Source organism: Dama dama, chromosome 23, assembly GCF_033118175.1.
Source record: "Dama dama isolate Ldn47 chromosome 23, ASM3311817v1, whole genome shotgun sequence".
Lineage (NCBI taxonomy): Eukaryota > Metazoa > Chordata > Mammalia > Artiodactyla > Cervidae > Dama > Dama dama.
Window position 1 is genome coordinate 29,215,671 of NC_083703.1, and position 26,453 is coordinate 29,242,123.

The window sequence follows — 26,453 nt, forward strand, 5'->3', positions numbered from 1 at the left end:
TTTAGAAGTACAGCAGTAAATACCAAAAGAAACACTTCAGAGATTTGAAGTGTTTGCCTTTGCGATGCAGGGATTAGGGATTGGAAAAGATGAGGCAGGGGACTACTATTATTTGATACAAGAACTATGTGATTAAAAAATATGTATATATAGTAACATGCACACAAAGCATGGCATTATCCTTGGCTTTTCTCCTTCTCAGCCCATATCAGCAAACCGTGATGGTTCCATATTCAAATTACATCTGGAATCTGATCCCTTCACCATCTCCACTGCCCCCACCTGGTTCCAGCCACCAGCCTCTCTTCTCTGGATGGTTGCAGTGTCTCTGCTCTGAGCTCCTTTCCTTGCCCCCCTTGTTCAGTATCTGTACAGCACCCAGAGAGATGCAGTTAAAATACAAACCAGACTGTGATGCTCAGAGCGTTTCAGTGGCTCTTGCGTTCAGGGAAAGCCAGAGTCCTTCTGGTCACTTCTCACACCAGGCACACCTCTTGCCTGCCTGATCTTCTCTGTAGCGCTTACCATCATTCAACACATTAGACATTTACAGGCATTTTGTTTCTTGTCTGTCTGACACCTTTTCTCGTCTCCCTTTATTAGAATACATTCTCAATGAGAATGGGGATTTTTCTCTTATTCTCTGCTGTATTCCCACAGTCTAGAACATTGCTTTGCATATAGTAGGTCCTGAATAAAGATTTATTAAATAAATGTATTATTTTTATATAAGTGAAAACTATTTTTAAGAATACTACTGATTTTAAGCTATTTGCAGTAAGCTAAGCTAAGCAGCTTATCTTACTGGTTTAAGCATCTTCAAGCAACTTGAAACTAAAATCGTGAGAGATCTAATTGAAAAGATTTGTTTCCATTTGGAAAATATTCATAGGTTATCGTGAGATTATGCCCCTTTGAAAATCTGTGCTGGGTGCTAGCAGTCCTTACTGCAAACATTCCATGGTAACTTTATGATGGAGACTCTTTTAATATTTATTTTTAAGTCAGAGAATCAGTTTAGTGAGTGTATCTAAGCATCACAGTTATCTTCTGTAAAGACATAAACGCCTAAAATTCTAATCCTGCGGTGTAAGGAAAATGACCCCCACTTGTCTTACTGTCAGTTTGCCTTTATTGGTTCATAATAACTCTTGCTGTGTTTTGCTGTGGACTGAAGCTGTTTAGTATTTCATCAGAGTGTTCCCTTTCCTGGCTTTGCCTCTCTTCTCACCTGTTCCTTCAAGAAAACTTAGGATCCTAGATTAACGATATCGCAGACAGTTTCATGGATTTCATGGATCCAATTCTGCATCCACATGATTAGAATTCACAGTAGGAAAAGCTGGTCTAAAGCCAGAAGGGTCTTTATCCTTAAGCAAATACCCTATTAGGGTACAGGATACAACAATAAAAAGCCAGGAACAAAGCAAATTCCCTGGTCTGTCTTTGTCAGCACGTCTTCCTTCTTGGAAATGAGCTGAAAGATAGCCTCCCTCCACACTCCCAGTCCTTAGACAGCATAATATGGACAGTTTTTGAACCCACAATAGACTTTAAGTAAGATGTTTGAAAAATCTTGTTTCTCTGATGCTTAATCTCTTAGATTATAACTCAGATTATAGTTAGATTATAACTTAGATTATAACTTCATAGAAGTAATTTATATTTGTGTTATCTGCTTCCTCTGGGACCACAGAGATTGGCAGGCTTTTTTCTTGTTGTTTTGTTCTGTTTTTGGTGATTTCACTTAGCTTACGAGTTGTTTGAGGGCTTCCCTGATGGCTCAGTGGTAAAGAATCTGCCTGCCAATGCAGGAGATATGGGTTCAATCCCTGGGTCAGGAAGACTCCACATGCCTTGGAGCACCTAGGCCTGTGCAGCACAATGCCGAGCCCGTGTCCCCGAGCCGGGGGCCACGGCTGCTGCAGCTCACACACCGTGGAGCCTGCGCGCCCCCGGAGAGGCTGCCACAGCGAGAAGCCTGCACCGCCACTGGGGAATAGCCCCCACTCGCCACAACTAGAGAAAGCCTGTGCACAGCAGTGAAGACCTAGGGCAGCCAGAAATAAAAAATTAAACAAAAATTTTAAAAAATTAATCATATCATAGCCAACCACTATTTTTTTTGTTTTCTTAGGGACTGAAGAGGTTAATGACCATTTGCCAGAAGCACTTTCCTACAGACCCATCAAAATGTGTGGAGTACAATGCACTATGAGATCTGTGTGCAGTGTGTAAATATCAAGAGAAGCTTAAGGAAGCCTGGCACGGACTTCTGGAATTACCACCAGTTGCAATGAGGGAAGAAGAAAAAAGGAGCTTCTGGTCTCTGAGTTCTACCTAATGCAGCTCTTGGTTTTAAGAACCTGTGTTGGCTCTCATGTCACATCTGACTGCAGAGTGATTTTTGTGTCTTACTTTTAAGTAGTCAAAAAATTAAGTACTAAAGACTTTCTCCAATAATTTAAATGTGTAAATTTAAAACAGTCACAGAACACGGTTTAAAATAACTTTTCCCCTCTAGACCTAAAAGTTGCACTGAGAGCATTAAAGAGGAACATTTGAGGATGGGCTTAATGATTTCTGTAAAATATAGTAATTTTCACATTGCCTTTTATGTTGTGTTTATAGAGAAATATTTTTATATTTTTCAACAAAAATATGGAACCATTTAATGAAACTTGATCGTCCTTAAATGTTGCTTGACTTTTGCCACCTTGCAATATATTTGAATGTAAATGTTTTTACTATTAAGTGTCTATCTTGCATTTTAAAGCTTTTATCCTTTAAAGCTACACATTTAAAGCTATAGTATTGGTCATCTCTCAGAACAGATTAACAGGATATAGAAGTTTGGAAAACAAAGATGGTATATTAAACCAACAGAAGTTCAAATTCAGTAACCCCAGGCATCAAGGTTTCAAGATGAGGAAATGGATTGTCAGGGCTGCTGCTGGCTCTTCCTAGAGTAGGACTGCCTGCTAATGTCGTCCTCCCGAGACCGTGGTGGATGGCTGGCCCTGCTCCGTCCCGCTGGCCAAAGAGAAAGGTGCTGGACTCTTGTCACTGCCCAGGCTGTAGGGCTTGGTCTGATTTCACTCAAGCGAGGACTTCTTTTGACTCTTGCACAGTGTCACACCCAGATAACTGTAATGAATCACTGCGCTTTAGAAGTTAAGAGGACTCAGTGAATAGAGGCAGGTGGGTAAATAGAATGGTACTTGACCAGATGGAGTGGTGCTGGTGGCTCCTGGTAGGAGAGGGGCTCTGACATCAGAACTGCCTCACCTCAGGTTTCAGCAACATAGGCATGTGTATGTCTGTACACCCATGAGCAAGGCACTTCATCTCTCTAAACTTCAGCTTCCTTGTCTGCAGATGGTGGTAGTCATTGTCCATGCCTCATAGCATCACTGTTTTAAGTAAAATAAACTGTATAGCATGCTACCTGGCAAATAACTATGTACATAACAATTGTGTCCTTCTTGTTGTTGGCAGAGTGAAGACAAAGTAGCTTTCCTGAACCACTGGTCAGGACGGTGTGTGCTCACCTCGTGATGACAGCCGTACTGCTGGTGGCAGTGTCAGCAGTACTAGTTAGTGGAAGTATTTATTAAGCACTTACTGTATCCACACTCTATAGCTGCTCACACTTTCAGCCATTTCTGAGTTTAGAAGAACCCAGAAAGTGGGGCCTGGAGTCAGCTAAGTGAGTGCAGGTGGATTCAATTACTTATTCTGGTCCTTCTTGGAAAGCCCTGAAAGCCAGTTTTGGCCACTTGTGGGGTCTGTGGCTACTCTGGGCTGATTCTGTCCGCTGGTTATTTGCTCGATGGTGGCTGAGGCCTGCTGTCCTGAATTAAATCAGTGTTCCTTGCCCTTCACCCCGCTTTAGAAAACCATTTCTTATTAAATTAATTAAGACTGAAGGAAGCTTACTAGAGCAATAAGAGACAGACTTTCATAAGATGTGACAACAATGTAGACTTCAGTTATATAGTCTTGTATAGAACTTGTTTATAAATATTGTTGAATGAGTACTCCACAGATCACTTTTTTTTTTAATTCATAGGCAGGCCACACTATGGTAGTCAGCTTATTTTGTGTTGTCGTCCCATTTGCTGTGAGTTAATATTGCACACAGAGAAGAAACTGCATCATGTGACACCAGTACCTTCTAGAACTGATCAGCATGGGTAGATGGTTTGAGGGAAAAAAGAATATGTAAGGTATTCTGTGGTGCTGTGAGTGTTAATCATTTTAGGGCTTGGGTAGAGGGAGGCAGGTTGAAAGGTGTAGATTCCTCGTAGAGAAGTTTTCTATTTCCCAGAAGTTAAAGGTCTTCAGAGGACTGTACCTGTCATGGGGGTTTAGTAAAAAATGACCTCTCTCATTCTCCAAATCATGAAAATTATAGTGCAGCAGATGCTACATGTTTCTAATTTTTAGCTGTTTCTAAAACAATAAAGGCCTATCTTTTAAAATCAGTCACACTCCTGAAATAAGTATATTCTTTTCTCTCTTCCTCCCCGCCTCCCCAGACTCCTTTCCAAAGGAGTTGTGTCTTTCTGGATTCAAATCTAATAAAACACTGGTTTTCCCTCAAAAGTAAATCCCATGTTTCTTAGGAGTGTTCTTGCCAACTGCAAAGACAGCAGTATTTTTCAGCATTGCAGTACAGGGCTGTGGCAGTCTGGAGGTCATGGCTGTGACTTCAGCCCTTGGGGAAAAACTAGGAAAAGAAAACTGAGGCTAGAAACAGTTGACACATAGAGAGGAGAGGGGGGCAGCCCGGATCTTGTAGGAAGAAGGGGAAGGTCCCAACAGACCGGAGCTGGGAAGGCGGTTGTCGCTAGTATGAGCATTTAGGATGCACTGCGTCTCTGAAAAGAATTTGGAGGAATAGAAGATAGGGTTGATAAGCAGTACAACTTCTGAATGTTAAGTTTTTCCTTCTGATGATCTCCTGGGCCCCTTTAGCACTTTAGATTGTCCTGGGATTTGACCACAGTAAATACGGTAGTGGCTTAGCAGTAAAGAATCCGCCTGCAATGCAGGAGACTTGGGTTCTATCCTTGGGTCAGGAAGATCCCCTGAAAAAGGAAATGGCAACACACTCCAGCATTCTTGCCTGGAAAATCCTATGGACAGAGGAGCTTGGCAGGCTATAATCCACGGGATTGCCAAAGAGTTGGACATGACTTAGCAACTAAACAACAACAACAAATTCTGCAGAAATCCAGTTATTTGAAAGAGTTTGGTAGATTTGAACTTCTGGGTCCTATTACTAGCTCCTTTTCGGCCCTGTAGTAACTGCTTTATTACTTCTGGACCTGGAAAGGCAGTAGAGCTAAACGGGGCAGAGTGGGTGAAACGGGAGCTTCGGTTGAGGTGTGGCCATACCCTTTGAATATCTGCAAGAGCGTAACCCTGTGGAGCATGCCTCCTTCCTCCCCATCCTCGCCCATGAAGTCCCTTAACTTTGTCCCCTAGAAGTTTATGGTATGGAGTGTACTAGGAGGCTTGAACTGAAAGCACTTTTTCTCGGCAGGTTTTTCTAAGACTTTCCAGCTGTCAAGAGCGTGAGGAGCCAGCCCCAGTCCCAGAGGGTCGCTGTGGGAACAGTTATGGCAACTGGTTTTCATCAGACTCAGCGGTTGGATGGGCTGAATTCTGACTGCGCACTAGTTTGTCCTGGAATGGTTAACAGTAACCTTAAAATCTTTTGAAATTTAAAAATAAGTTCTGGTGGCGTGGACTAACTGGAGGGAATGCAATGTGGTTGGCAGTTGTCACTGTGGTGTGAACTGACCCCTTTTAGGATTTTGGAAACATACTCATTTAAAATACACACACACACACACACACACACGTGTGTGTGTATATATATATTTTTTTACATTTACCAAAACAGTTTATTTTGAAAGCATTGATTATTTACTCCTTTTTCCACAAACTCTTATAAACTCGCCCAGACTAATCCTTGTGTTGATGGTAAAGGTTACTCTTGTTTAAGTAGGCCACTTCCTTTTGTTTAGTCTCTCCTCTCTGTCCTTAAGCACCCGCTTTGAAATCATTGTCAGCTTTCTCCCAGCATTCAAGATGAACACATACTTTGACCATGGAGGGCAGCTAAGAAGGTTTGAACTGCTTTTTGCGTGTCACTGGTGATCACCGAGGCATTCAGCAAGCTTCCTGCCGTGACAGTCAGAAGTCATCCGCACACCCAGCTCTCCTTGCCCTCTAAACTCCCAGTGTTGACAGCTTGCCAAAACCAAATTGCCTTTACTCTCCAACTTGCTCTTCCCTTCAGACTTAGGAGACATCACGAACCATTAGCGTTGTCCTCTGAGCCTGATTTCGGTTTTGCCGTCTCATAAAGCAGGAGGATTAAAGTTGTGGCTTTGACATGCTTTGACCATAGCTCAACAATCAGCCGTAACAAATAGGTAGGACCCAGTATCACTGTGTGTATTCCCTGACCATGCCGTGAGTGGTGTGTTCTTATTTTTTCTTTCCTGTTGTGTTTCTTTTAAAAATATGCAGGTGTGACTCTAAAGTGGCTTAATGTGTTGTGACCAGCAGTTTGAAAACCACAGATTAAAAAGAATTATCAGAGTTACAGAAGGAAGTGACCTGGTGGATGAATTTAGGGCAAAAGGACTCTGTATTTCTTCTATTTATTTATTTTTTAATAGAGAACACTTAGCTCTCCAGGTTTATGTGGAATTTGGCATATTATAAAACCTTGAGTATTTCAGTTAAATATTTTTGAAGCAATAATTCTTAGGTTTCAAATGAGGTGACTTGTGCATAGAGAGAACCTCCAGAACAGGCCTCATGGAAGAAAATTGAAGGTAAGAATAGATGACTACCTTGGGCTGGCTGTACATTGTGTAAAGCAAGAATAAACAAAGACATTATAAGATAATGAGGTTGTTTAAACTATGAGTTAGGGTTGAGGCAGAGAGAGAGAGCAGGAGTCTAGTATTGTTAATCAGTTACCTGTTGAGGGTTTGTTTAGCCCTTCGAAGATTATTTCCCAAGACTCGCAGCTAGATTACATTTCCTTCATTGTAAAGTTTTATTCAATTGTAACATATACAGCAAAGTACACACATCAGAAAGATACCATATCATACAACTTTTTCAGAGTGAAACTCTCTCAAAGTAACTATCATCCAAGTCAGGGAAGATAATGTTATTAGTGCCCCAGAAATCTCTTCATGCCTTGTCAGGACAAAGCCATGGCCTTGATTTCTGCTGTCATCATTTAAAAAAACATCTTTCTTGATATTGGATGCATGTACTGTAAGATTGACCCACTCAACGGGTACAGTAGTCTTTAGAATATTCAGAATTGTGTAGTCAGCAGCACATGTAAATGGAGAACATTTTCATCACCCCGAAAGAAACCCAGGACCCATTAGCAGTCATTCCCCATGTGAGTTAGTTTGCTTGTTGTTGTTATTTGTTTATTTGACTGCATCAGGTCTTAGCCGTGGCAGGGAGGATCTTCGATCTTCTTAGTTGCAGCAGGTGGGATCTAGTTCCCTGACAGGGTTTTGAACCCAGACCTCCTGCGGCTTCGTAGCCACTGGCCCACCAGGGAAGTCCCTCATTGTGATTTGATTCTCATTTCTCTGTCCCGTTCTACATTTGATAGACGTTTGAGTTGTCTCCACTTTGGGTGTGAATGCTGTACATGTATTTTTTTGTGAATTATAAATTTCTCCAGGGTGTATATGAAGTTGAGAAATGTTTGGGTATGTGTGTACTCAGAAGGTAGTGCCACAAGAGTTTTCCAAAGGGTGCATGCCAGTCCACAGTGCCACATGCGAGACTTGAGGGGTCCAGGCCCCTCCTGGAATGCCCTCGGCCATCTCCACTTCGGCTCTTCTGACGGGTTAACATGGTGCTGTGTTGTGGTTTTGGTTTGTATTTTGCTGAGGAAAATTAAGTGGAGCATTTTTCATATGTACTCCATGGCCATTTGGATTTTAACTTTTGTGAAGTTTCTGTTCAAGATTTTGCTTTTGTCACTTTTTTCTACTGAATTCCTGGCCTTTTTCTTACCGACTTAACATAGGTCCTTGTACGTTGGCTGAGCCCTGTGTTCAGTGCCCATTACAAGTCCTGCTCTGTGGCTTGACTTTATGTCAGGTCTTCTATGCATAGTATTAGTCGCTCAGTCATGTCCGACTCTGTGTGACTCCGTGGACTGTAGCCCTCCAGGCTCCTCTGTCCATGGGATCCACCAGGCAAGAATACTGCAGTGGGTTGCCATTCCCTTCTCCATTTCTATGTGTAGGGGAAATAATCTTATCACTAGCTCAGATACTGACATAACCTTTGTCAGCTATCTTTGCCACATAGATTTTATAAAAAATCATGTGAATCCTAAATTGTATAATCTTTGCATAGCGCAGTGCCTGTGTATGGGATTTGAGCGGAGAGAAATAATGTGTTTTTGTATTATTGTTAAACTTTGTAATTGTATTAGATTGCCATTTCATTAAGACTTGGTTTTCATTTTTGCCACATTCTCATAAGATGCATGTTAAGTATATCAGCATTCACCTGAATGAGCTCTCTGGATATTGGCGCCAGGTTGTTTCAGCTGCAGGAAACCCAAATCCAGTGAGTGTTAATGGAAGTCCATAGACGGCCAGGTTGTAGAGCAGACAGAGGTCAACCTGTGGTAGAGATTCGTGTCACTCTGTGGGACAGAGGCATTGAGCGCTTGCTCCTCTCTGAGTTACTCCCAAATCTCCACTAGGCTTAGGAGTGACTTTGAGAGGAATAAATTCCGGATACCTCTGTGGGTGTGAAAGATACCTGAGAAAACGTACACTTGTGATTCTGTCATTCAGGGAGAAAGTGTCTTGGTATGCTTTGACTTGCTAACTACCACCATTCCTTCTAGAGCAGTAACTGAAATTACACAAACTTGAGCCAAAAAGGTATGTATGGTTTTGTCCTTTATAGAAAATTGCTTTTTGACTGACAGCTTCTCCTTGGCACTTGCCACACCCTGCTTTGGGATGAGGCTCTGCAGACCACGTTTCTCCTCTGCGACTGGCTTTGTGTTGGGTTCTACCGATCATGGGCCACATGGGAGACAGGAGCCCCGAGGAGGGAGGGAGGCCCTGTTCCTCCGTGTTCACTACCTGTCCCCTGTGGTGGTGGCCCAGCCGTGGGCCTGCAGCCCACGGTGACACTCGGCGTTCCTGGAGGCGGTGGTCCCCGCTCTCAGGTTTTCCAGGCTTTTGTAGAACCATCGCAGCAGCATCAGCCAGTGCTTCTCCCCGGACATTTGGATCCTGGCTCTGTGGGGTCCTGCCAAGTTCCCGAGGCACCCAAACCACCTGAGCAGCGTCCAGGCCTCAGAGGTTTGGTTCCCAGCTCCTCAAACCTCTAAGTCTTTCTTCAGAGTCCCTAGTCTCTGTTTCCAGCCCTGAGACCAGTGGCTCTTCCTGTGGTTCTCATCTCTCTGATACCTCAGGGTCCCCCCTTTCCTGTCACCTCTTCACTCTCTGGTTAACAGTCCTTTCCGTTACACCCTTTCTGCTAAAATAATTGATGTGCTCGGCCCCCGGATTGAACAGGCAGCCAGATTCGTGGTTCCTGCTTGAGGGGAGGTGTGGCGGGTCACCTTCCCCCAGCCTGCAGCTCAGGGTGCTTCCCTCCTGCACATGTGGACTTCGCTCCCAGATCATGGGGCTCACCCCAAGCGTGGAGAGCCCAGATGCGGGGAAACTGGCGTTTTCCCTCCTGTCTGGCCGTGAAGTCCTGTCCTCGTGCCCTCCCTTTAACTCCCTCTCTGCTCTGCCTCAGTCTCTCCAACACCTTCTCGCCGTTCGTTCCTCTGCTTCCTTCTGCTTCCTCGGCATCTTCCTGGCTTTGCTTTTCTCTGTAATCCATCTGGAGTCCATCGTCATCACTCCAGTTTCTCACCAGGGCCGTCTTCTCTCTCCGCCTGTTGTCCTCCGGTCGCACAGCCCCACGCCACCCGGGCCTGGCTTATCCTGTCAGCCCCCGCCCCCCGCGGTGCCGCTGGAGGGGAGTCCCATCCCGTGTCCAGAGTCCGTGGGCGCTTGCGCCCTGCCTCCTCTCCTCTTGGGGCTGTTCTCCCCCATGACTGCTGCTTCCTGATCCTCCGTCCTTCCCTTGTCACCTGGAAGGTGGCCTCCCCTAGTTTCCCTCACAGCAGGTGGAACACAGACGCAGGCCTAAGGTCTGCCGCTGCCTCCACACTCATCAGCTCTCTGTACCTTACTTGGAGGAAAGGTGGATCCCCACCTGTCATAGGCTGAATCTTCCACTGACCAACATTACTTTCTTCCAGCCTTCTAATGTGTTATATAATTTATTATCTCTCTCCCTCCTCCACCCTCAAGAGAACAAGGGCAGGGATTTCACATCCACTTGGTTGGCTGCAGATGCGACAAGGACAGGAGGTCCTCATGTGAGTCCAAGGATTTGGGTCTGAGTTCTGGGAGACTGGAGGTGCCTCTAACTCGACTGAGCGAGGTCACTGATGGAGTGGATTTGGAGGGCAGCTCAGAAATTCGCTTCCAGACGTGTTAGCACATTAGACATTCGTGTGGAGCTGTTGAGTGGGCTGCAGGATATACAAGGTTCAGAGAGGAGGTCCAGCGAGTAGTACAGATGTCCTTGGCACACAGATGACATTTTAAACCATGGACATGATGAGAACTACGGGAAGTGACTGCACGGTAAAGCTTGATCTGAGCTCTGGGACAGTCTAGTGCGTAGACCTTGGGGAGACGGAGTAAACATCAGGGAGCTGGGCAGGAGGAGCCCTGACCGTGATGAGGAGGAAAAACCAGAGAATGTCCTGTCCTGGATTCAAGTGACAAGAGTCTTTCCATGAAGGAAGCAAGAGGGGTAAGCCATGCCCAATGCTGCTGGTGAGTCACCTAACACGTGAACAGAGAATTAACCCTTGCATCTGGCCATGTGGGGAGTCATCCTTGACCTTGAGGGGTTTTGGTAGAGTGGGAGGAAGGGAAGCATTATTAGAAAGGCTTTGATGGAAAATAGGATGGATGGGTGAAAAAAGGAAACTACTTGTTTATGGGGATAAAGATTTATGGAGAGTAAAGTGGGTTTCTGATGGAAAAAGAGATTTTGGTACAACTGCACATGTGTGAGCCTTCTCAGCTAACCTGCTGAACTGCAGGTTCATCCTCCTGAATTGCAGTGCAGGCCCTTCAGCTCTTACCTGGACAGATACTGACTGCCGGGAGTGGGGCTCTGTGCAAGGCAGAGAGGTCGTGCCTCTGTCCGGTCAGCTTGTCTCTACTGTCTCACCAGGCAGCCTCTTGAACGACAGATCCTGGACGGATCCCGCTGACACTCTTGATTACGTCCTATCCACCGGGCTCATTTACCCTCTTCCGTTAGATGCAGAGGACCTGGGACCACTGCAGAACATGCAGTGAGAGGCTGACTTCCACTGTGGCCACTGCCTGCTGGCTGACCCCCATCAGGGCTTTTCTGATATTACTCTTTTTAGAGGAATTTCATGTCTGAGCTTGTTTGAACTGGTATTTTGGGAGTAAGACCTGGCTATTTTTAATGCTTTCTACAGGAGCCAGCTATTTACTTTGTGTTCTCTAGTAACCAAAATAATGACTTTTTGAAATTGCCTTGTCACAACGTAAGGGGAGTGTGTGTGTGTGTGTGTGTGTGTGTGTGTGTGTGAGAAACGGGAAAGTTCCATCTTCCTGTTGTTGGTTGGTTGCTTTCAGGTGATAGAGCTTAATAGGAGACAGTAGATTTATTTCCTGAGCAGCAACATGTTTACATGTAAAAGACTTATTAACAGAAGATCCTATTTGTTTGAAGTCAGTGTTGATTATCTTTTGAGAGGAGGCCCTGGTAGCTTTGCCAAGGACAGACAGGCTTTGGTGTAAGATGCTGTCCTGAGGGGCTCGCTTCCAGACACGCTTTGAGTCCATTCTCAGTGGCTTGTTTGCCTTTTTGGGAGGGTTAGCCCGCACTGGCAGCAGATGCTTCAGCCGGGCTCTCCGTCCTGGGGTGCTGTTGCCTGTCAGATTTCTAGTCCTGTGCTAGCAAGGAGGTGCAATGTGGGTTAGGGGCCGGGTGCCATGGCAGCAAAGGCAGTGTCCCTCAGGGCAGGGCTTTGTGCCTGCGGGCCCAGCGGGCTGTTGCTTTGGTGACAGGATTTGGAAGGTGGGGGATGGAGTCTGAGCTGTGGTACAATGAACAGCACTGGTAGGAAAGTCTGAGCTGCCTGCCCATCTCCTCAGTTGGCCTGTCAAAAAAAGGAGCCCGACGAGGACACAGGCAACCGAATTAAAGCTCCCCGAAGCGTGCATAGGCATTGATCAGTTAGACACAAACAGAATGTCCAGGAGGCAGCTGGGATCTTTTCATTTTGAAAATGCTTTAATAAGTGTTGACAACACTGTTTTGCAAAATGTAAAGGTACTATACAAATTCTTAATACAAAAAGAATAAATTAAAAGCAGATTTCTTTTTAATTCTGCAACTTTGTCTACAACATACATCTTTGTCATTGATTACAGTTGAACAGAATCCAGTAAAATCATCTTACATGCTCTACAAGTCAGTTTCAGGAGCAACCTAATCCTTTCCTCCCCATTATTAAACTAGAGTCCATTTTACACAACTTGTAATAAACTATTGACATGAATGTATATGTAAAACTTTACACCTAGTTAATTAAGCAGTAACTGGTCATCTGATAGCACCTGGATGGGGTTTGCTCTATGAAGAACTAAACTAATACTGAATGAAAACAAAGTGGAATTTGAACAGTTTCAACACTCACCTGCATATAAGAAAATTAAAAAACCCACCCGTCTCACAACAAAGTCTGATGTAGGTGTTTTCACCAGCCTTCTGGCTAAACAGGCAGTTTCTTACACGTATCCAAGGAATCCAATAGGGACTTTATATCAGACCAGGGTTTCGTATTTCATTAAGATGCTTTAAAGAAATAGGGAAATATAAAGAGCTTGCCAGTGCTTGTGTACAATAACTATATCACTTCCCACCACACTGATCATTAATCATGTCAGTCTCACAGGACCAACACTTTATGTACATCTTGTAGGAACATGAATGCAGCTCAACAGTAAAACCTGTTTTACTTAATCTCCGTCTTTGCTACCAGACTATCAGGATGTTTGTCTGAACTGTAATTCCACCCCCCGCCCCCACCTCCACTCCTTTCTGTCTCCTGAATCCCAAACCCACGTGTTGAGATAGAATTTTTGTCTGTCATTCCTTGTAACCCAACTGGGCTAAAAACTTGATCGAGCTGACTTCCAACTTGATTTCAAACTACTGTCCATGTTGTATGCCCTGTAGCCATATAAGCTTGTCACCTCCTCTAGTTCCCTTTTGACTTAACTCTGAGAGTTCAGTTTGTTATTTGTGCATCTTCTTTTGGGAGAAAGAATCTGGCCTCATAGAGACTTGTTTCCAAATGGGAAGGGAAAAAACTTGCTGTTAGTTAACTCTTGACTGTAAAGTAAGAGCAACACCCCTCCCCCCATGTCAATCCCCATAATCCTTTAATAACATTATCATCAATTTTATTTACCCTGCAGGGTCTACCCCCAGAGTGTTCTGTGAATATTACTCCCTTCTGCAAGCTGGTATCACCAACGCAGCCAGGGAGCCAGGCCCTGAACTGTCCCAACTGGCCCCATCCTGCTCCGTGCCCCAGAGGAGTCCCACAGTGCTTTCTGACCTGCAGCGGGGGAAACACCCTGCAGCGGGGGAAACACCGTGGCTGTTGCTTTTTAACCACTGGTAAGTATCCATGCCTACCCTCCTGGTCTGGTAGAGTCTATTGTTATTCTTGGATTACATATACATTAAAAAAAAAAAAAAAAGACTTTTCTTTTTATGCTAAAGCTAGCTTCAGTTCTGCTTACCCACAAATCTACAGCCAACCCAGCTCCTATCTGGCTGTCCACTGCCTTTCCAATAGGAAGAGTCATTATAAGTGAGAAAAAAAATTAATCCCCCCCCCCCCCGCACCTCCCCCCTACTTGCGCCAGGTAAGCACAGCGTCCCATCTCTGTGGAGACCGTGTTTGTGCCATTTGAAACAAGCCAACTCAGAGTGTGCACTTGTTAGTATTAGAAAAGTATTTTGAGGCCTTTGAAGAAATGGATGGCTTTCCAGTTGTGTATTGAGCATAGCTCAACACACATGTAAACGGGCAGCTCCCACACACCTGTTTTCTCTCTTCCTTTTTTGGTACCTGCAGACCAACGTGATACATTAAGGTAGCTGATGGTGTCACAGGCATCCGGGCCCTCTGGGAGCTGATATATTTTTTCAACCCTGCTCTGCCTGCCAGCTGGTAGACACGTGAGTACAGTCTTCCTATCTAAGGGTGTAGTTGGGTTCTTGGAAGAAGTGACACATTGGTCACCGGGTGCTGAGAGACGTCGGATCTGAGCTCTTTGTCACACAAGTGCTAACAAACAGAAAATGGGCCGTGACAGGTAAATACTTTAATGGATTGTAATGTGCTTTTTTTCCCTTGGCTTCCTGTAAAAATCAAATGAAACACCTTGTGCAAAAAAATAGGATATGCGTTTACTGGTTGTTTTAATGAGAGAACCACTTTTGGCAACCATCACCTTACGCTCCCTACAGATCCCCAGAGGAAGGCAGGTCTGTGTCTCGGACTGAACCCCCATGCAGGTCGGGGTTGAGCGGACTCTCTGTTGCCCGCCATGGGGCTGTTCTCCTTCGCGTCCAGGCTCGTGGAGATCCAAGTCAGCAATGCTGGCTGGGGCTGTCCGACTTGCCCATCACCTTGGGTGAGTTTTCAGGCTCTCGGGAGAGGGAGGTGAATGTCCAGGGAAGGGTTACAGAGGGGGACACGTCACAGATGGTCGACTTCCATGTGTGGGATGTGGTCGCAGTTGAGGATTTAAGAGATTTCATTGCAGAAGGAATGTCTTCCTCTTGGGCCCTCTTATTTTGTGTGTGTGTGTTTTTTAAAATCTTTGGCAGCATAGAACTGATTGTGATCCTCGGATGCATCTCTGACGTGTTCAGCTTCCTGTTTCTATTCTCCCCCTCCCCCAATAGCCACTCCTCCTAGGAAATATTTCAGCTGAATATTCCCCGAGGCAGCCTCTTCACAACATGCGTGGATGGCCTTCAGGTGGCGGGTGGGCCTCCGCTTCCCTAGTCTTTCTGGATCACCCTGTACTGAGTCCCTTCCCTGGTCTCCCCAGTGCCACTGGTCCACAGGAATCCATGCCAACCAGCTTCCCCGCCGGTTCCTGGCCCGGGGGCTGTCACGGAGGGGTGGGGGGCACCAAGATGCCATTGAGGACTGGTGCCTGGCTCTCTGGGCAAGGGAGCCAGGGGACACACAGTGGGACCGGAACCTTCCAGAATGTCTCCTCAGTCAGGTTTTTTGAGGGTGAGGGGTTGCGGAGACAGGAGAAAAAAAGTGCTGAGGGCTGAAGCTGGTGCAGGGAGACAGTGCATCTGGGTAAGGCAAATGAGAGGCAGTGAGGTGATCTCAGAATGGCGGCGAGGCGGTCAGGTGGAGGCCGGCGGGCTCATACAAGGGTCCCGGGCTTGGCTTTTTCCTGCCCGTACCACTGGACATCAGCTAGTTCTGGATAGAGGGAAGAGTCCAGGAAACAGCTGTCACCGTAGCTCCTGCAGGGACCCAAGGAGGAGAGGAGACCATTAGCGGGGAATGACACTTTGCAGCCTGCATTCAGAAGGACGTGTTCACAGGGCCTGGGACAGTGCTGTGTACAGCAGGCTTTCGGGGACTGGAAACATCCTTGACCATCTTGGAGGGAGAGGGAGCAGCAGTCCTCATGCCCGGGTACATGTGGGAGTCACCCGGGAACCTTCCAAACACTCCTGTCAGGGCCCGGCTAGCTTAATGGTCGGGGGTGTGCTTGTGTGTCAGGAGCTTTCAAAGCCCCCAGCTGACTCTCCAGGCAGCCAAGGCCTAGAACCCCTCTGGCTGGAGTCCTCAGGATTCTTTTCTTCTCGGAATAGTTGCTTGGTTCATCCTCCCTCAGACCCTAGACGTACCTAAGTTTACTAGATTTTTATTCTGTCCTGGAAGCACATTCGAAGTGGCAGGTTTCCCTGTAGTAAAACTGAGGTGATATTTTTGAATGGAGTCTTAAATGCTGTTTACTTGATAACATGTATTGTGTGATGATCAAAAAAGTATTGAAAATATATAGGAAAGTGTATAGAAAGGACTTTAAAGATTTTCAGGTGTGTGTCATGATGTAGGTTGGGTGGAGGTACAGTCATCCGCATCCATGTGGAGGGGATTGGGTCCAGGAGCCCCCTGGATGCCAAAGTCCAAGGCTGCTTCAGTCCCAGATATAAGGATGGTGGGCCCTTCATATCTGCAGTTCCTCCTCAGCAGATATGGAGGGCTGGCTGACTATGTATTTACTGGAAAAAATATCTGAATATAATTGGACCTGTGCAGTTCACGCTGTGGTGTTCAGGATCAGCTGTAGTTGTTACGTATCAAGAGGCCATCACAGGGCTATGTCAAAGCCCAGAATCATTACTCAGCATCATTCCTTGGAAAAACAGTCCCTCTGCACTCATCCTGAGCTAGCTCTTCCAGGGCAAGATGAAGATCACACCTCATCTCAGTGAATATAGGCCTGAATTTGCCCAGGAGGCTCCCAGAGGCTGGTTCAAAAAAGCAGCCATGCCCCCTGAGGAGAGCATTCCTGCCTTCCTCTCCCTGTCCTGCCCGCAGGCCCCGACGTGGGGACGGCTGACCTCCGCGCCTTGTGCGGAAGCAGCCGTGGGCAGCATGGCCTGGGCCACCTCGTGTGCTCTTCCTTTGTGCTGAGCTTCTACTCCTAGTAACTCCAGAGAGTTCACTTGTGCCGATTCCAAACCTGCAGGCCTCTAACCTCAGCCTTCAGTTCTGAGTAACATTCCTGTGAGTGACACTGGTCAGTGCGTCTCGGTTAGTAGGTCTAGGTGCTATTCAGGCTGGAATTTTGAGTCTGACCTCCCAGAGCGCATGCTGCTAGGGGTAGAAACACCTGTCTGGAAACAGAATAAATGTCAGAAGGGGATCTGTCCCTTTGCCTGCTGCTGACCCTTTCCATGACCAGTGCTGGGGCAGGAGGAGATGCAGACAACAGTGGGTTTAAGAGCATCTTACACACAACGTCATGTCCCAGTTTATGACTGAGAGTAAGCCATTATCACCATTTTTCTGTTTGATTTGTTGTCATTTTTATAGGAACAAGGAGATGAAGGCATTCTGGATTTTGTGACGGTTTCTCATCTGGCTTTTTAAAAAAACCCATCAACGCGTTAAGACCCAAGGCTCTGGGAGCATACTGTAGCCTTTAAAGAGAGCCCTGTGCCTGGATCCCCTGAAATGTATGCTGGGGTTAATATGCTGAAAGGTGGCTTCAGAAGCAAAGTGACATCAAGGTCCTCAATTCTGTAACTGGCCATGGCCATCATCACTGTCTTCAGGTGATAAGTGGCTGACTCCATCACACCCACCCTGCACACTCTCCTCCTGACACAACTGACCTTCCCGTTGTGCCTGAGGGACGGAGAGACTTTCCGTGGCAGAAGGTGGTTGGACCCCACGTGGACACATGCTGTTTACGGGGGGCGGCAATCTCTCTCTCTCTCTCTGTGTTGACCTGGTGGTATTCGCCACCAGCGTGTCCGCCCACCCTCACTGAGGGTAGCCAAGTGGCCCAGGGGGACCAGTGGAGTCCTCTAACCCCAGTCACTGGTCAGAGATGGGCAAGTGACTGAGTGTGGACAAGTGGCTTTCTCAGTACAAGGCTGTTCACTTTCTCCTGAGGAGGTGACCACCAGGGGCAGGAAGGAAAGGCAGAGATGAAAAGAGAACCAGCAAGCTCCTTGTTTGCTCTCCTGCGAGGCAGGTGCTATCATGAAAAACCCTCTAGTTTATAAAAGAACATGCATACATGCTAAGTCAGTTACCGCGCCCTCCCCTCCAGGGGATCTTCCTGACCCAGGGATCGAACCCATGTCTCTTACATCTCCTGTGTTGCAGGTGGGTTCCTTACCACTAGCACCACCTGGGAAGCCCTTATAAAAGAACAGTTGGGTCGAAGTCATGTTTCTGGAAGCTGGAATAAATTAAAGTTAGCTGCTCAGTTGTGGGGAAGACATTTAAGGTTTTTCATTCACCTGAGCTCCCCATACCCTTGCTTTTCTTTTTTCCCTTCTGATAAGAATTACCTCCCTGAAGTTTCTAAGAGCTGGCCTGGGTTAGAGTTCCTGGAGGAGACCAGGTGGAACATCCCCATCTCAAAGGAGCCGGGAAAGCATGGGAGTTCCTCCAAGAAGGACTTTCCCTTCCTAAATCCAGGTCTTTTATAATGTCTGCACCTCCCCCCTTTTGAGATGAAGAGGGGTTGCTTTGAATGCCTTCTAGAACTGCATTTCTGTTCTTGTAGAGACTAGGTTTGTAAGACAGGACTGTTTCTAATTCCACAAGGAATTGGGTTGCAGCTTAAATGAACGAAGCCAACAAGATTTTTTTTACTTCGTTGAATTTTTTTTTTTTTTTAACAGCGGTGACAGCCTTGGGATCCCAAGAGGACTTCACAGTCCAAGATTCCTGTTTTGAGTTCTCTCCAGCTTTATTCCGGATTTGGACAAAGATTGTCCTTCTGGTGAGTACTTTATTAGTTTCTGAATTAGAGTGCACTTGATTTACACTTAAACGTAGTTTTCCTGAGAGCAAAATTAAAACAAAAATTGGAGGGCATAGGTCGAGCACCTGATGAGAGACAACCATCTCCAGAGCCCAGGCTCCCAGGTAGGAAAATGTGGTCATGGCCCAGAAGGGGCACAAGGTCACTGGCCACCTGCAAGAAAATTGAGTGTAATGAGGAAGTCCTGGTTGGAGGTCTTGACATACAGGGCACTGGCCGTCCACCAGGAAAAGGAAGTATCCTGTGAGAGGCAGACTGTCAGACCCGAGTCCTGAGTTAGACCCTCAGTTTAGCCCTGAGGCTGTCAAGGATTTTCACTGCTCCAGGAAAAACTCCACAAATGGAATTCCAGTCACCTAAATGTTTTAAGAGTGCCCCCCACCACCACCACCTTAGGAACTACCCCCAGCAGTTTTATGTTAAAAAACATTGTGGTCTCTTCACTTGCACATGGACTGCTCTTACTGAAGACAAACTAGAATAACGGTGGCCACCAGAAGGAATGTTCCCGTTACATAAGATTGTTCACTTCAGAAGTCCACATCAAACAAGTGGAGTGGGATGCCTAGTTTAGTCGGTATGATGAAGCTTGCAGAAGGCTTCAAAATTCCCAAATAGCTTCACTGAAACTCACTGCAAAAGGCTAATAAAAAACTTAAAGACACAAGAGATACCTAAAATAAAGAAGGGTAAAACTTTAACTCCTCCTGCTCCCCTCTGTCCTGGATTCATTCTGCTTGTCCTCTGTCTGCATTGTCTCTCCACTTTGAAGAGACTGCATGACTGTAACAAAAGGCCTGTCAAGTTAGTGGTCGTACAGACACCCCTAAATCCATCCCCAAAGGAGGACACCCCTTGCCCCCCTGCCCCGGGCTCTCCCAGGGTCAACAGGACTCCATGGGATTCTCCTGTAACTGCTTCCAGTTGCTCCCTTCCACAGCCAAGGGGAAACTAATAATAAAATTAATGGAAAACCTTGCTGAATCTCGGTAGCTAGTGAAGCTACATTCTCTAAACCCCAACTTGTTACAGAGCCTGCAGATGGGATCCTGGTCAATCCAGCAGACACCAGCCAGGGTGAGCATTCTGACCAGAGTCAGTTCTGAATCTGCCTACCATGGCCAGCTGAGAGAGAAAGGTAAACTTTCACATCCCTTCCTTTCCAAATCCAGACACACTGGTTGATCTTTTCTCTCTCGGGCTATTGCTGCCTTCTTGTCTGTCTTGTTTTGTGTCCTGAGAACTTGGTGAACGTCAGGTTGGACAAACAGCACAGAAATGTAAATTGCACCCGTTTGTAGCTCAGGTCCTGCCTGATGGGTGCCAGCCCTCAGGGGGAACTGAGTCTTCCCTTTTGGTAATGGGAGTGGCTCTGGATCTGGGAGGGTGGCACCCTCTTGGGAATGTTACAGTGGCACCCTCTTTGGGAATGCATCTTGCGTCCGTAAGGTCTTTCAATATGGCCAGGAATATTTACTGTTTGTCCTCCTGACAAGATATTTGAAAGGTTGTTTAAGTGGCTCTATGGTCAGAAGTTGGCCAAACTGGAAGCTGATATTCAGAGCCTATTGGGGATAAAGTTCCTAAGTCAAAATGAAAATGTGTACCCAGAGGGAAAGAAAAACATTCCAAAGACAAAGCTCTAAATCTGGAGCATAGGAATCTTTTGAATTCCATCTTAGTCAATCTTCTGCCTGATCTAAAGAAGCAAATAGAAGATGATATAGTTGGAGGCGTGAGACAGCCTGTGATGTCATTCACATTGTAACCTGTCCTTGTCTTATAAACCTAGTCTTTACAAGAATAGAAATGCAGGTTTAGAAGCAAATCAAAGGCCACCTATTCTTTTTCTCAGTCCCCAAGCATACTCCATTCACTTCAGAAGGCTTGCAGACACTGTAAAAGATCTGAATCTAAGAAAGAAAAGTCCTTGAGGGACCTCCCATTTTGAGCAGATAAGTTTAACTTACTCCAGTGTCCAGAAACAGGATTTGGATAAAACAGTTCTATAAACTAGTAAGTTCTGCTTTATTGTACCTGTCTCATGGCCAAAACTTTAAAACCAAAGCTTCCCGACCTCTGCATCTGTCTGTATGTTTGTGTATGTACACGTAGGTTTGTAATGTGTTTCTGCCTCTGACTGGTACTGTATAATCAGTTTGTAAAAAATGCATCTAATTGGCTTAAAGAAAAATTATTATCAAATTAAATATTCTAAAATTCAGAAATACAGAAACTTAACCCAAATATTTTTCAAATTCACATGATCTGGGATAAATCAAGAGCTATCTTAAGTTTGTTGGTCTGATCAAAGTAGGTGTGTTAAATATTGATATAATGCAGACATAATTTGATTCTACCTGTGTTTACTAGTCAAATAAGTTCATGTTATCTCGGTTACAAAATGTGTCCGTAAAAAGATAAGACATTGGCTAGCTGTTTAATGGCTAGAGAACTTTTCTAATTAAACATAACTGTTAACAACGAGTAAACAAGTGAACAGATACTATTGTAGTGAGCTGTATGTTTCTCGCTGGGTAGAAGCGTTTTTCTGTTGATAAGCAGCTGCCTCTTTTGTAGCAAAGAAATAACTTCAAAACATCCTCCCTGTATGGGGCACCCCCATCATTTCTGCACAGTGACTGAAAACTCATTCACTGGCTCCAACCTAAGAACTCTGCAGAGTCCCTGTGCAGGCTGTACGGGCTGCCTTCAGGACAGGACAGAAGACTGAGGACCTCATTAAAACCCAGTGAGGAGGTGACCAAGGTGCTGTCACTGGGCCTTCTGAATCTAAGGTCCCTGCCTTTGAAAAACACACTCACTCCCTCTGCCTCACTCGCCACTCTCTGACCCTCATGTTGCCCAACAGAACCCATCTAAAAATCGCTGGTCATCTATTGTCAATTCCTCCTCAAGTTGAAGAAACTTACGCTGAACAAGATTACAACCTGCCACTGATACTGCTCGTCCACTACTTCCTGGAGAATGTGTCCACTGAGAAAGACAGCAGCTGAAGGACTCCTGCTCCCCTCCTGGGAAACGACCTTTTCTGGTACTGCTCACCAGTCCCTGCACAGCTAAGCTTGAGAACCTCCGTCCCACCTGCAAGGAGTCACAGGACCTGAATGGACAGCAGAGCCATCTGCGATCTCACCCTCAGGCTCTCCTCGCAGCAGAAGCAGGTGACGTGGACAGCGGTCCCCAGACGCTGGGCCAGGCCTGTGTAATCTAACTTGATTTCTACCACTGTTCTCCTTTACTATGAAATTCATGGCGGGGGTGGGGGTTATTAACACATTATTGACCAGCGATGTATCAATACATTTTTAGAGGGTGACACAATATCACTGTGAGAAATTGTTACAGCTTAAAATTGATCAAGGGTTCACTATACAACTTGTGGTTGTCGTTACCACATTTTGCTCTGTTAGGTTTCTGTTCCAACCGTATGTGTATTATAAGCGTAACATTTTCAAAAATGACACATTGTGAAATTCTGAGTGAAGAATTTCCGAATTTCATAAAATTCAGTGAAGAATTTTATGCAGGTATTTCCTCTGATTGTCCAAATGACATATATACTAGTGTCTTGGAAGGTGGTAGTTCTTCAGAATATAGTTCTGACTCAGAGACATTTAATTAGACCAACAAGGAGACAGAAAACCTGAGTGACTGATTCTGATAAAGAAAGTGAACATGAGACTCACAGCGCCGGAGAATGCTTCTTTGCTCCTACAGAGGAGTGGGTGGAAGACAACATTTCATGAAAATGAGAAGACTTGACAGGTGTGTCAGATGTAACTACTGAATGTAATAACCCACAAAGTGTTAGTGAAACAACAATTTTTGGCCAGCCACATCACCAGCACAAGCATTAGTTTCTGCAAAACTCCCCTGGTCAATAACACGTTAACCAAACTCCTTCACTTACTTGATTTCTCTCCTGTTGGCCCTGATCTGGAGGGATAAAGCCTTGCCTGTGTCTCCCAGGGACTGACTGCCCAGGGAAGATACCTTTCAGACTCTGGATCTGCCGTTTAAAACTCCAGTCTGTCCATGATGTTGACGACTTCCTGGTCTGCCTTTAACCTGATTTCCCCTATCGTTAGTGCCATCATACACACCACCTGAAGTCCCTTCTATGTCAGCTACAGAGTTAAAACTTTTGCAGCCAAGCTTCCCAGTGCCTCTTTTTACCGTTCTCTGATTAGAACTCAACTTGCTCAAGTTGACACACACAACCTGTAACTGTAGTACTGTCGTACCCATTTCCTTATGGTTATCTTAAATCAGACTTCAAAGGATCTGTCTCTTACCATATGAAAGATGTTATACTAATTAGTTTTAGTGTTCAGGTTCACGGGACACATTGTCAACTGATGATAGACCTTTTTGGGTAATTTGTATGGATGCATGTTATTAATATAATTAAGTACGCTAGAAATTGTGTGAAATTTCTAGAAATCTACCTTGGTATAATGTTATCGATCATAATTCTGTTTATCTTAAAATGTTGTCTATCACATATGTGGAAAAAAACATCTGTAAGGCCACATGCACCCCAGTGTTGACTGTAACACTGTTTACAACAGCCAAGACAAGGAAGCACCCTGAATGTCTGTCAGCAGGGGAATGGATAAAGATGTGGCACATGTACACAGTGGGCTAGGACTCTGCCATTAGAAAGAATGAAACGGTGCCATCTGCAGCAACATGGATGGATCTAGAGAGGGTCACACTGAGGGAAGTAAGCCAGACAGAGGAGGAGAAACACCCTGTGACATCCCGTGTGCGTGGAACCTAAGACGAAATGGTAACAAATGAACTTACTTAGAAAACAGAAACAGACTCAGAGAATGATCTCATGGTCGCCAAGGGGATGGGACAGATAGGGAGTTTGGGATGGACACATACACAATGCCACATTTACAATGGATGATCAGCAAGGACCTACTGTATAGCACAGGGAACTCTGCTCAATGTTACGTGGCAGCCTGGCTGGGAGGGGCTTGGGGGAGGATAGATACATGTAGTATGTGTACACTGTGTCCCTGCACCGTCCACCTGAAACCATCACAACATTGTTAATTGGCTATACCCCAGTATAAGATAAAAAGTTAAAGAAAATGTTGTATATCACAGAAATAACATTTCCTTGTCAATTTCATTGTAATGAACTTTCATCAGATCTTTACCAATGGGCATTTTTAAGTTATTATTTACAGACAGATCTTTTATCCTAATGCTTTTGCAGAAGGGAGATTCATGGAAAGTAACCTACCACGAGCTCTTGATGGCCACATGGCTGCCCAGTCACAAGGATCAAACCTTGGGTAGAGACGTCACAATGGATGAAGGCTCCACCTACCTTCTGGTCCCTCCTGCACAAAAGCTGGCAATCTCAAACCAAACTGACTAGGGAGAGAAGTGGCCACCACGGAGGTAAGACTGCTTCCTCCCAAAATGTCAGACCAAGGACATTTCTTTCCATTCCTCCTTCCCTCTCTGACCATCCTTTCCCTAACTCTTAGCCTGTGAAGGTTTTCTATGATTCTTCTGTCCATCTTTCTGCTTTGGAGAGAGAATGCCATCGTCCCCACATCTCAGACCACTGCAAAGGAGGACAAATCCAACCTCCAGACGACCGTTTGAATGATTAACACTACGATGCTGGTGATTAAGTACTTCTGCCCATCCATCACAGCGTCTCCCTGATTTCCAGGGCCTCGGTTTCTTTGGATCGAAGCTCAGCCAGCCCCCATCTCTAGTGTGTCCCACTCCTTAACCCTGGGGGTCTGCTTTCTTGTCTCTGGTTATCGACCCAGGGAACCTTGCATCCAGGCTGTGTACAGAGAAAGGGACACAAGGCAAGGGAGACCAGAATAAAACCACCTGTGCTGTCTACAAACCCTTCCCTTTTACTGGCTTCCAGGGCTGTCACCTTCCAAGTCCCTAGCCACAGATTCAACACAAATTCCCAGGCAGGAGTCAGAGATTTCAAAATCTGCTTTCTTTGGCAGATCCCTCCTCCCCTGGCCAAGAGCTGATGCAAAGGAGGCCATGATCGGCAGTCTCTCCTTACCTCTTGAAGATACTGCAGACCCTGCTGGTAAAGCAACAGCTGCCCAATAAAAAATCCCTAGACTGACCAGAGTTGTTCCTGATGAGACAAGCCTCTGACAGCCTCTAGCTGAGCAAGGAGGTGTCTGAGCTGTGACCCACACCCCTGCACCTGGATCAACACTTCGGGGGAAGGTGAGACTCAGCCACAGAAGATTACTGAACAAGCCCAGCACTTTCTTAGGCCAACAGCCCAACCAACACAGTCTGTCTTTGGGGGTCATTCTGTTTACAAGAGTAGTTACCATAGGGTGCTGTGTTCTCTCAGAAGCTTTAAATACAGCTTTGCAGCCACAGGCAACCAAGCACATGCTCTCCCTCAAACAGAACATCAGAAAAGGAGCAGAATGACTGACTGAAAGAGTGTGAACCCAGGGTCACGGCCTGTGAAGACCACCCAGAGATTCAGCGAAAAGCCGGGAAGAACTCCAGAGCCATAGCTGGGGGTAGCCCTGCTGCCTTATATTTGGATCACTGATGAAAAGGGGGGAACTGTTAAAAACAGCAGACCCAAAATGCAGTTGTATAGGCTAAGCTCCACGTCATCAAACCAAGACTTGACTTTACAGTTTCAGCTCCCCCTGGAATGGAATCCCCCAATCTGCACGATGAGGACATCACCTGCCAGACCCCGCCGTCCCCTAAAGGAAAGCAACTGGGCCGTCACCACCTGCCTCTTCAGCTGGTGTAACTGCCTGTGCCTGCCTGCTCCCTCCTGCCTGCACGCCCCTGCTTCTGTGCAGCATCTTGGAGCTCCTTGCTTTCTGCTGGACTGGAAGCTCCTTGATTCACAAATCACTGAAATAAAGCCAGTAGGATCTTTCAGATTTACTCAGTTGAATTTTGTTTTTTAACACTACTTTCCTCGCAAAGGCTAAGCCCATTTTCCAGATTTCCCCGTCTATCAGCTCAGGGCATCTGCAGCAAAAGTTGTTCTTCATCTCTCCTCCTGTTGAGGATTTGTCCCACCCTCCTTTTCAGGAGAAGGTCTAGCTCTTTCTCTACAGGAAGAAGGCACTCTCTTGTTCCCCCACACACCCCTGCTTGTTCCCACATCTGTGCTTTCGCCCTTGGAACGGCGTTCCTCAGCCTCTGCCTGTCAAAGACCCTGCTCCCACCTTGGGCCTCTGAAGCCAAGTTCACACAGCATCTCTAGAAACCAGAAGAGATTCCTCTCCCCACGTCTCAAAGTATTGAATACATAAGTGCTACAAGAGTTAGCACTGCCATCTTTTGATTCAGTAAACTTACCATTTGGAAGTGGCTTTGAAAGAAGCTGTATCATTATCTTCTCAGTTAACCCTTGAAATGCTATTAATTTCAATACTTTGTCACCCCTTAAGAATAGGAACCAGACCGAGTGTTTACGTTTTTATGCCCACTGAAGGCAGGGCTTTGCAAATTCCAACATGCACATGCTTCACCCAGGGGTCCTGTTAAAATGCAGATTCAAATTCCGTAGGTCCAAGAGTCTACCTTCTAACAAACTCCCGGGTGACACAGGGGACAAGGCTTGTCTGTGGACCCCATGCGAATGCACAGCATTTGGTACAGTGGACA

General features: G+C 45.8%; 2 protein-coding genes and 1 long non-coding RNA gene across 14 annotated transcripts in view; 2 read left to right on the forward strand and 1 right to left on the reverse strand.

Annotated features, from left to right (window-relative positions):
- Positions 1–4,487, forward strand: part of PRPF18 (pre-mRNA processing factor 18) — a 52,158-nt gene extending 47,671 nt beyond the window's left edge. Inside the window, exon 11 of one of the 2 annotated variants that reach the window (XM_061126260.1) lies at positions 2,138–4,487. In XM_061126260.1, the coding sequence (XP_060982243.1) occupies positions 2,138–2,218 (81 nt within the window). In that variant the 3' untranslated portion in view covers positions 2,219–4,487. The remainder of the gene's footprint in view (positions 1–2,137) is intronic. The other variant, XM_061126262.1, reaches the window with a different exon arrangement.
- A 5,991-nt stretch (positions 4,488–10,478) lies between these two features.
- LOC133044686 (uncharacterized) lies at positions 10,479–25,724 on the forward strand. Of its 7 annotated transcripts, none has more exons than XR_009690032.1 (9): positions 10,479–10,911; positions 13,629–13,833; positions 14,297–14,400; positions 14,692–14,858; positions 17,303–18,728; positions 19,803–19,908; positions 21,643–21,955; positions 24,028–24,215; positions 24,794–25,724. It is a non-coding gene; the product is annotated as an uncharacterized LOC133044686 (long non-coding RNA). The 7 variants fall into 7 exon arrangements; XR_009690028.1 differs by lacking the exon at positions 10,479–10,911 and adding an exon at positions 21,351–21,539 and having other exon boundaries at positions 13,693–13,833; XR_009690029.1 differs by lacking the exon at positions 10,479–10,911 and adding an exon at positions 21,410–21,539 and having other exon boundaries at positions 13,693–13,833.
- Positions 14,527–26,453, reverse strand: part of FRMD4A (FERM domain containing 4A) — a 666,577-nt gene continuing 654,650 nt past the window's right edge. For all 5 annotated transcript variants that reach the window (XM_061126256.1, XM_061126255.1, XM_061126254.1 and 2 more), the window contains exon 23: positions 14,527–15,717. In XM_061126256.1, the coding sequence (XP_060982239.1) occupies positions 15,615–15,717 (103 nt within the window). In that variant the 3' untranslated portion in view covers positions 14,527–15,614. The remainder of the gene's footprint in view (positions 15,718–26,453) is intronic.